Genomic DNA, 11,148 nt, shown 5'->3' on the forward strand with positions numbered 1-11,148 from the left:
CTTCTCCCCTCTGATTCCGATTTCTTCCCCCTTACTTTCCAGTCCTGATGAAGGTCTCAGCCCAAAACATCAACTGTTTATTCATTTGCAGATGCTGTCTGACCTGCTGAGTTCCTCCACCATTTTGAGTGTGTAACTAGATTTCCAGCGTCTGCAGGATCTTCTGTGTTGCAATTTTCAGGTAATGCACTGCTGCCGCAAACAACAAAATTCACGATATACGCAAGTGACAATGAACCTGATTCTGATTCTAATTCAGATTCAGATTCAAGTTCAGTTGTCATTTAGAAACCACAAATGCAATGCAGTTAAAAAGTGAGACAACGTTCCCCCAGAATGATATCACAAAAGCATATGACAAAACAGACTACACCAGAAAATCTACATAACGTTTGGCAATCTTCAATCCAGAGTCCAGAGAGGCTGATGCGTATTAATTTCACGCTACCGTCTAGCGCGTTCCCCAGAAAGGAGCTCCAAATCCACCAGACAAAAACAAGACCAAAAACTAAAGCTACAAGACCTGAACAAAACCACATAGTTACAACAGTGCAAACAATAGCATAATTGATAAAAAAAACAGACCATGGGCACAGTAAAAATAGTCCAAAGATGTTAAAGAACTATCAGTTCAAAAGAAATCACCACACGGTTTCCACAAGTCCCGAGGGTCCCGACAGACTCGTCATCCATGGAGCCGCCCGACTCAGCCTCGCAGATGCAGCGGACTATGAGAGCTCCGTCGAACCCAGACTCGCAGACGCAGCACACACCGAAAGTGACCTGACCGCAGTGGACTCTGAGTCCGTCGAACCTCCGACCATCCCCTCCGGCACAGCTTCTCCGAGCACCATCCTCTGCCGAGCGTATTAAGACGCCCCCGCCAACGGCCATCGGCAACACGACCCCGAGGACTGGGGGCCTGTTCTTCCCAGCACAGTCCCGGACCTCACAGCAGCAGCAGCAACGAAGAAGGTCTTCCTGGAGATTTCCCGATGTTCCTCCGTGCTCCCACATCCGTTTTTCATCCGATTATGATTGCGCACGGCACCGCACACAGTTTCCAGAATTTTGCTGCATAATTTCACATCAATATGCACATTCTGCCTCACATCATTGCCAAAAGTCCTCATGGGCAAAAAGCAAGCTCTCACATCGCAACTCTAAACTGACATTAAAGACAAAATCACACCAGTTGTGCTCAGATGGTCATTCGCTTCCAAAAACCATAAGACATAGGTGCAGAATTAGGCCATTTGGCCCCTCGAGTCTGCTCCACCTTTCCATCATGGCTGATTTATTAATCCTTTCAACCCCAATCAAGAACCTATCAACTTCCACTTCAAATATAGCCAATAACCTGGTCGACACAGCTGTCTGCGACAAGGAATTCCACATTAACCACCATCTGGCTAAAGAACGTCGTGCTCTTCTCTCTGCCCTCTGGTCCCAGACTCCCCATGACTGGAAACATCCTCACCATGTCCACTGCATCCAGCTCCCTCACCACAACACAGACTGACTCTTTTTGTAGGAACTGCAAGGGAACGAGGGCTCACCTCAAAAGTGTTGAAAATTATTTGACCCACAATTAATGGTTCCTTAGGGTTGTTACCACCGGGGGAGATAGTGGGGACAAGCTCCCATTACCAATTAAAGCTCCCAATGGTGACTGCTTCAGACAACCGTCCAGCTCCTGGGCTTCTCACGTGATTTCACTACTGAGCCCAGCGGAACTCGCCTATCAGAAGGAGAGCTCTGATCTCAAACCTCCACTGCCTTGCGGCTACACCCACTCATGGGGCAAGCAGACCCCCAAGGGAAAGTGCAGAGCTGGGCTCCCTAGGGCAGTCCTACATAGAGTTCAACGCTGACTGGCAACTCCTGTGGCACTGCTTGTGCCAAAGTACATTGGTCTCTACCGTCACTTCGGGCTCATCGGATGTGTGGAGAAGGAGCGTCTGCTGTGTGGGCAACAGCTTGCTCTCCATATTGTTCTGCTCCGACTCGTGTACCCAGGCAGGAGACGCAGCATCCACAATCCATGGCTGACAATATTCTATTCTATTGGTTGGAAGCTACGCTGCAGCCATTCTAAGACAGAATGTGTTCCCCTCCAGGCGTGGATGCTGCCTGACCTACTAAGTTCCTTCAGCATTTTGTCTGTGTTGTTATAATACCCTCCGCACTAAGGCTTCTGACGGCGGTGAACTTCAAAACAAAATCCACACAGGGTTATCAAAATGCCAGAATGAAAACAATGCGCCAGAAACACTCGGCACGACAGGCAACGTTTGTGAAGCAGTAAAAAAGAATCTTTTAAAATCTGTCTAACTCATGGACCTGGGTACGTGGAACATGGATAAAAAAGGAGTGACGGGGTGATTTGATTATTTATTTAGAGATAGAGCACAGTACAGGTCCTTCTGGCCCAACAACCCATCCCAGCCAAATACCGGACAATTTACACAGACCAACCAGTAATTCTGTGGGAGGAAACCGGAGCACTCGGAGAAAACCCGTGCGCTCACGGGAAGAACGTACAAAAATTCTTACAGAGGACACCGGAAATTATCTCAGTCGCCCGAGCTGTGATAGTGTCGTGCTGACACTATCACGGCTACCGTGCAGAAGGCTCTGCAGAAACAACCGTGCCCAGTGTTACCTTTTGTTTGTTTCCATTTCAGATTGCCAGCATTTGCAGTTCTATTTTCACCATGGATTTATTTTTTTGTGGGGGGGGGGGGGGGTCTGAGGGTTTTTCATTACCCTCCATGAATCCTGCCCATGTCCTTTTCATTTTGTACAGCTGCTGTGAAGCAAACTGGGATCATGGGTTACATAAGACATAGGAGCAGAATTAGGCCATTCAGCCCATCAAGTATGATTTGCCATTCTATCCCTGCTGATTTATTTTCCCTCTCAACCCCATTCTCCTGCCTTCTCTCCGTAATCTTTGATGCCCTGACTAATCAAAACCTCTGGTTAACCTCTGGTTAAATACATCCAATGACTTGACATCCACAGGTTCACCACACTCCGATTAAAGAAATTCCTCCCCATCTGTTCTGAATGTACATCCCTCTGTTCTGAGGCTGTGCCCTCTGACCCTAGACTCACTCACTCTCGGAAAGATCCTCTCCACATCCACTCTATATTGGCCTCTCAATAGTTCTCAATGAGATCGCCCTCTTTCTCGTAAACTCCAATATACACAAGCCCTAAAAGATACTATTGTAATGGAGGGGGGTAAACAGTTTACGACTCAGTCCTGATGAAAGGTCCTGGCCGAAAAGTAGACTGTTTATTCCCCTCTGACCTGCTGAGTTCTTCCAGCATTTTGTGCGCGTGCTCTGGATTTCCATCATCTGCAGAATTCTTGCGCTTAAACTAATACCGTGCAATTTCAAAACAACAGTTAAACAAGCTGTAAATTCAATTTTAAATATTTTCTGCGTGCGTGCAATTGTTGGTGTGGCTCACAGCCTCAAACTCTCCCGGCCCAGCACACTAGGTCAGTGTGAATGGTGGGGATAGTCAGTACTGTGACCTCAGGCGAGTGACATTCAAGACGTTTCCAAAGCCCGCTGCAGGAACCGGCTCCCAGCGGCTGCAGGAACCGGCTCCCAGCGGCTGCAGGAATGTAAATGCAACGGAGAATTATTAGGTTACCGACTGGAGGGCTGGCTACAACGTGGAACATTTCGTACTTCCTCCCCTTAAAGTTGAACGAAATCTTTTTACAAATGTAACGAGCAACAACCCGGAATTAAATGACGATCGGAAACTCACCAGCAGGCGGGTGGATGCCGTCAGCATCGTGATGGGCCTTTAATTGGATACATTTATTGCAGCAAAGGGAACATTTTAAGCAAACAATCCAAAAAGAAATATTCCCAGTTGCAGTTTTCTTTCCTCCCAGCTGCCGGGGTCGGATGTAAGGAAATGGCAGGAGTTCACCGGCGCCTCTGTCTGGCTCCTGCGTACGTGTGTGTTCAAAATAGAGGGGATGATGGAAACGTGCAGGAGTTTCTGCCAGCGATGGAGGCGTTCAACAAAAGAGTGCTCCGATAAGTGAAATGGAACTTCAGTGGGAGGATATTTACCTTAAACATGCAAGAAAAAAATACAGGATAATTGCACTTATAAGCCGTTTGTGGTTTTCTTTGAATTAGGTTAATGTCATGGCGGTTCGGTCAATGTTTGAATCACTGGTTAGAACCCGATTTTTTTTTACCTCGTCTTCAAACAGCTTCCATTTGCCCGCGGTTGCAATGGTATGCCCAGGCCTTTAATATCAAATGTCAGCAAACAAACATGCGCAAGGTCAGGAGCAGGGAGATTTCTCCGCCGAGGCGCGGATTTAAAATAAACTGTTTACATTGAAAAGAGACACGCCCATGACTCGTTGACGGAAGGCAAAACGGAACGGTATACTGATTAGTCGGAGGGCGGGGTGGGTTTTAATATCGCCCCAGTACAGATCAACGACCTGTTGATTCCACCAGCTGAACTCATTTGAGGAGAGTTTTGTATTGTAATTTTATGTCGGAGGGATCCGATGAATAAATTATAAATAAAAATACTGACGTTCAGATGATACCCTTGGCGACCTCAGGACATAGTAAACACGTCTACAGCCAATGAAATATTATTTGCAGTGTTGGACATTCACGCAAATTTGTTTTCCACAAACAGCGGGTGAGAATGGAGCAACAGACACGCACCTTGCTCAGCAAGTCAGGCAGTGTTGATGGAATTGAAGAAACAGTCTATCCATGTGCCAAGGACATACACAGAAAGGGGAGAGTAACATCATGAAAGATCCCACATTCAAGGCTCGGGAACTGTTTGCCCCACTCTCCTCAGTTAAAGGCAAAGCAGCATTCAGGCCAGGAACACCAGACTCAAAAACAGTTACTCTCCCCAAGCAGTAAGTCTGACCAACACCTCCACCCACTAACTCCACCACTACTTTAGTATTTCCTGACACTCATGTACAGCCTAGCATCACTTTATGGACATACAGATAATCTACGTACATATGCTATCTTATGTATTTATTGTGGTTCTTGGGTTTTTTTGTGCTGCATCAGATCTGGAGTAACAATTATATTCTTCACCTTTACACTTGGGTACTGGAAATGACATCAAACAATTTTGAATAAAAATAGAAAATCCACATTACGTCCTGAGGAAGGGTCTTGGTCCGATAGGTTGACTATTTATCCCACTCCTTAGATGCTGCTTGACTGTCAGCATCTTGCCGGGTAGGTATATGGGCAGGAAAGGAATGAAGGGTTATGTGCTGAGTGCAGGTAACCACATAACAATTACAGCATGGAAACAGGCCATCTCAGCCCTTCTAATCCATGCCAAGCGCTTACTCTCACCTAGTCTCACTGACCCGCACTCAGCCCATAACCCTCCATTCCTTTCCTGTCCATATACCTATCCAATTTTACTTTAAATGACAATACCGAACCTGCCTCTACCACTTCTACTGGAAGCTCGTTCAACACAGCTATCACTCTCCGAGTAAAGAAATTCCCCCTCCTGTAACCCTTAAACTTTTGCCCCCTAACTCTCAACTCATGTCCTCTTGTTTGAATCTCCCCTACTCTCAATGGAAAACGCCTATCCGTCAACTCTGTCTATCCCCCTCATAATTTTAAATACCTCGATCAAGTCCCTGCTCAACCTTCTATGCTCCAAAGAATAAAGACCTAACTTGTTCAACCTTTCCCTGTAACTTAGGTGCTGAAACCCAGGTAACATTCCAGTAAATCATCTCTGTACTCTCTCTAATTTGTTGACATCTTTCCTATAATTCGGTGACCAGAACTGTACGTCATGGTTACTTGAAATGACCAGGAGACGCAGAGGATCCTTCGAGAAGTTTAAACCTTTATTTGCAAACAAAGACTGAGACAATCAATGAACTTGTCACCGAAAGCCCACCGAGCTCCGGTGTACAGCATTCTTTAGAGTAATTTCTTATCTCAGTTACATTTCGGTCTTATCAGCATACCCAATCATTCTTTAGTTGCATATCATCTATACATTAACTAATCAATCGCTCTTGCCTAGCTCTCGGTGCACCACCATTATTTCTTCCCAGTTCACATCTTGGGCCTCATTCCTAGCCACGGTTGTTTCTCAGTCAGCCTCCCTTAACCTCCCTCACATTACATTGCCTGTTCGTAGCATCCTGTCCGCCACCATTATCTCTTCATAAGTTATTCTATTGTATAATATATGGAGTACATTTCAGCTAATTAGTGCTCCTAATGATAAACAGATGTTCTTTAACTGCCACAGTATGTAGCTAAGAGAATACAAGGTATCTAGTAAAACAATACATAGTAAAATGTGTCTAGTAGAATAATACATAGTAATATTCAGTACATAGGAATGATTACATAGTAATTATAGTATAGTAAATAGCTAGTACATAGTGATTACATTTCAGGTACATATTTCTCAATATCACAATACTCCAAATTCGGCCTTACCAATGCCTTGTACAATTTTAACATTACATCCCAACTCCTATACTCATTGCTCTGATTTATAAAGGACAACATACCAAAAGCTTTCTTCACCACCCTATCCACATGAGATTCCACCTTCAGGGAACTATGCACCATTATTCCTAGATCACTCTGTTCTACTGCATTCTTCAATGCCCTACCATTTACCATGTATGTCCTATTTGGATTATTCCTAAAAAAATGTAGCACCTCACACTTATCAGCATTAAACTCCATCTGCCATCGTTCAGGCCACTCCTCTAACTGGCCTAAATCTCTCTGCAAGCTTTGAAAACCTACTTCATTATCCACAGCGCCACCTACCTTAGTATCATCTGCATACTTACTAATCCAATTTACCATCCCATCATCCAGATCATTAATGTATATTACAAACAACATTGGACCCAGTACAGATCCCTGAGGCACACCACGAGTCACTGGCCTCCAACCTGACAAACAGTTATCCACCACTACTCTCTGGCATCTCCCATCCAGCCACTGTTGAATCTATTTTACTACTTCAATATTAATACCTAACGATTGAACCTTCCTAACTAACCTTCCATGCGGAACTTTGTCAAAGGCCTTACTGAAGTCCATATAGACAACATCCACTGCTTTACCCTCGTCAACTTTCTTTGTAACCTCTTCAAAAAATTCAATAAGATTTGTCAAACATGACCTTCCACACAAATCCATGTTGACGGTTCCTAATCAGACCCTGTCTATTCAGATAATTATATATACCATCTCTAAGAATACTTTCCATTAATTTACCCACCACTGACGTCAAACTGACAGGCCTAATTGCTAGGTTTACTCATAGAACCCTTTTTAAACAATGAAACCACATGAGCAATATGCCAATCCTCCGGCACCATCCTCGTTTCTAATGACATTTGAAATATTTCTGTCAGAGCCCCTGCTATTTCTACACTAACTTCCCTCAAGGTCCTTGTGAATATCCTGTCAAGACCCGGAGATTTATCCACTTTTATATTCCTTAAAAGCGCGAGTACTTCCTCCTCTTTAATCGTCATAGTTTCCATAACATCCCTACTTGTTTCCGTTACCTTACACAATTCAATATCCTTCTCCTTAGTGAATACCGAAGAAAAGGAATTGTTCAAAATCTCCCCCATCTCTTTCATAGCTCCACACTCTGATTCCCTAAGGGACCAACTTTATCCCTCACTATCCTTTTGCTATTAATATAACTGTGGAAACCCTTTGGATTTATTTTCACCTTACTTGCCAAAGCAACTTTGTATCTTCTTTTAGCTTTTCTAATTTCTTTCTTAAGATTCTTCTTACATTCTTTATATTCCTTGAGCACCTCATTTACTCCATGCTGCCTATAATTATTGTAGATATCACTCTTTTCTAACCAAGTTTCCAATATCCCTTGAAAACCATGGCTCTCTGAAACTTTTAACCTTTCCTTTCGACCTACAGGAACATTTAGATTCTGTACCCTCAAAATTTCACCTTTAAATTACCTCCATTTCTCTGTTACATCCTTTCCATAAAACAAATAGTCCCAATCCACTCCTTCTAAATCCTTTCACACCTCCTCAAAGTTTGCCTTTCTCCAATCAAAAATCTCAACCCTGGGTCCAGTCCTATCCTTCTCCATAGTTATATTGAAACTAATGGCATTGTGATCACTGGACCCGAAGTGCTCCCCAACACATACCTCTGTCAACTGACCTATTTCATTCCCTAACAGAAGATCCAAGACTGTCCCTTCTCTAGTCAGTACCTCTATGTATTATTGCAAAAAATTATCCTGCTCTCATTTTACAAACTCCAAACCATTCATCCCTTTTACAGTATGGGCTTCCCAATCTATATGTGGAAAATTAAAATCTCCCACAATCAGAACCCTGTGCCTACTACAAATATCTGCTATCTCCTTGCAAATTTGCTCCTCCAATTCTCGCTCCCCATTAGGTGGTCTATAATACACCCCTATAAGTGTTACTACACCTTTCCCATTCCTCAGTTCCACCCAAATAGTCTCCCTAGATGAGCCCTCTAATCTATCCTGCCAAAGCACTGCTGTAATATTTTCTCAGACAAGCACCTCCCCCTCTTGTCCCTCTGATTCTATCACACCTGAAGCAACGAAATCCAGGAATATTTAGTTGCCAATCACACCCCTCCTGCAACCATGTTTCACTAATAGCTACAACATCAGGTAGGTGGGACTAGGTGAGAGTAAGCGTTCAGCATGGACTAGAAGGGCTGAGAAGGCCTGTTTCCATGCTGTAATTGTTATATGGTTATGTACTCTGGCATTTCAGCATCGGCAGAATCTCTTATGTTTCTGGCTACCAATTCTGTCACCACTCTTCCTGCACTTTTTCAGAACCTGAATCTATACATTCCTATTCCTGGAACCTATAACACAGCTAACTGCTGTCGGCAGAATTTCAAACGGTGACAAGGTGAGTACTTCATTTTGATTGTGGATTTCAGGAAGGGTTAAGTCGAGGGAACGCACACTTGTCCTCATCGGGGGCTCAGCAACGAGCAGTTTTAGGTTCCTGAATTGCTATCCTGGACACAACATATTGATGTAAACACAAGAAGCCATGACAGCAGCTATATTTCATTAGGCGTTTCAGGAGAATTGGTATATCACCAAAGACTAAAAAGTTTCTAAGATGTACCATGTAGAACATTTTGACTAATTGCATCACCATCTGTTATGGAGGCAACACTGCATGAGATCAGAAAAAGCTGCAGAAAGTTGTAAACTCAGTCAGCTCCATAATGGGCACTGGGCTCCCCAGCATCGATTACACCTTCAAAAGGCAGCATCCATCATGGTGTGCCCTCATCACCCAGGACATGCCCCCTTCAAGTTTAAATTTAATTGTTGTTCAAACAGACACATGAATACAGTCGAACAAAACAGCATTGTTTGGCTGTATACATTATTACTACCATCAGAGAGGTACTTGCGTCACAGAGGAGATACAGGAGTGTTTTCATTACCATCAGGGAGGAGGTATGAGAGTGTTCTCACTATTACTACCATCAGGGAGATGCTGCAGGAGAGTTCTCATTCCAACCATCAGGGAGGAGATGCAGGCGTGTGTACATATATGTGTAAAGGGGATTTCTTCTTTTTCTTTGTTACTGTGTATGTAATCAAAATGGCTTCTTTGTTTTGTTAAAAGCAGGAATGCTTCTTTGTTGCGAGAGAGTGCTGGAAGCTTGTTTGGGTTAAAATTTACTGATAATGAGAATTGTATTCCTGTGTAAACCAATTGGGATTAATGTTGTTCTTTCTTCTGAGTCTGTAAGCTGTTGTTGGCGGGCTTTTGGGGAGATCGGCGCGAGGGGGTCGAGAGAGAGGACGCAATGCTGTAACCTGGGCGAGGATCAGACCCCAAGCGGGGGTCCGAGGCCGGGAGGTACTCCGAGGAGGGGGGATGAAGCTAGATGTGCTTGGTTGACCACTCGGAGGGTCCTGAGCTGCGAGTCGAGGAGTTCGAAGGGGATCGAATGGTGGCCAGAAGACTTCAGTAATTGAGCTCCAACGGTTGTGCACGAAGTGGTTTGGACTTTGATAAGTTTGGCGCCTTTTCTTTATTTTTTTCCCCTTCATATATACTGTATCATTATTAATCACTTAGTTATAGTAACCTTTATAAATTGTACTCATTTAATCACATATGGTGTACTGTCTGTTTTTGGGCGAGGCGGGGACATCACACAGCATCCACACCAGCTGATTACCCAGTTTGGCGGGGCCGAAGGCTGCTCCCCCTAGACGGGAACGAGCTGAACGAGCCTGAGGCGACCCAGGGGGTTACATATAGAAGAAGAAGAAGAATTTACAGTTCTGCATATATTGAATAGATTAAAATCGTGCAAAAAACATAAATAATGTATATTCGTGTTCATAGGTTCGATGTCCATTTAGGAATCGGATGGCAGAGGGGAAGAAGCTGTTGGTAAATCGCTGAATGTGTACCTTCAAGCTTCGGTACTTCCAACCTGATTGTGAGAAAAGGGCATGCCCTGGGTGCTGGGGGTCCTTAAAAGGGACGCTGCGGTTCTCAGACACTGCTCCTTGAAGATGTCCTGGGTCTTTGTAGGCCAGTACACAAGATGGAGCTGACTAAATTTACTACCCTCTGCAGCGTCTTTTGGTCCTGTGCAGTACCACACTCCCAATTTTCTGACAGCAGTCATGCAGCCTGTCAGAATGCTCTCCACAGTACATCTATATAAGTTTTTGAGTGTATTTGTTGCCATACCAAATATCTTCAAACTCCTAATGAAGTATAGCTGCTGTCTTGCCTTCAATGTTCAGACATATCAGTGATAATAATCCTGATTCTGATTCTCATTCAATACCCTGGGTTCTTCAACATCCACCTGACTGACCAAATTGGGCCTCAGTTTCACTTTAAATCTTCTCCAAAGTTCTTCTTAAGCCCATTAGCCTTACTGGGGCATAGGCTGCCCACACCAGCTCGCAGAGTCCTCCATCCTAGGTCATACATTAACGAAAGTATCCTTTTTGCATCCTCTCCCATGGCTGATAGCTTTGGAACTTCTGTTGTGTTGGAATTTCTGTAGATCTCGGTTTTTA

At 44.1% G+C, this 11,148-nt stretch overlaps 1 protein-coding gene across 1 annotated transcript in view; it reads right to left on the reverse strand.

The window, feature by feature from the left end:
• Positions 1-4,376, reverse strand: part of LOC132394709 (carnitine O-acetyltransferase-like) — a 56,302-nt gene extending 51,926 nt beyond the window's left edge. Inside the window, exons 1-2 of the mRNA XM_059971092.1 lie at positions 4,238-4,376; positions 3,793-4,106 (exon numbers count right to left, since the gene is read on the reverse strand). Coding sequence (XP_059827075.1) covers positions 3,793-3,819 — 27 coding nt within the window. The 5' untranslated portion in view covers positions 3,820-4,106; positions 4,238-4,376. The remainder of the gene's footprint in view (positions 1-3,792; positions 4,107-4,237) is intronic.
• Positions 4,377-11,148: the final 6,772 nt, after the last annotated feature.

Source organism: Hypanus sabinus, chromosome 5, assembly GCF_030144855.1.
Source record: "Hypanus sabinus isolate sHypSab1 chromosome 5, sHypSab1.hap1, whole genome shotgun sequence".
Classification (NCBI taxonomy): domain Eukaryota; kingdom Metazoa; phylum Chordata; class Chondrichthyes; order Myliobatiformes; family Dasyatidae; genus Hypanus; species Hypanus sabinus.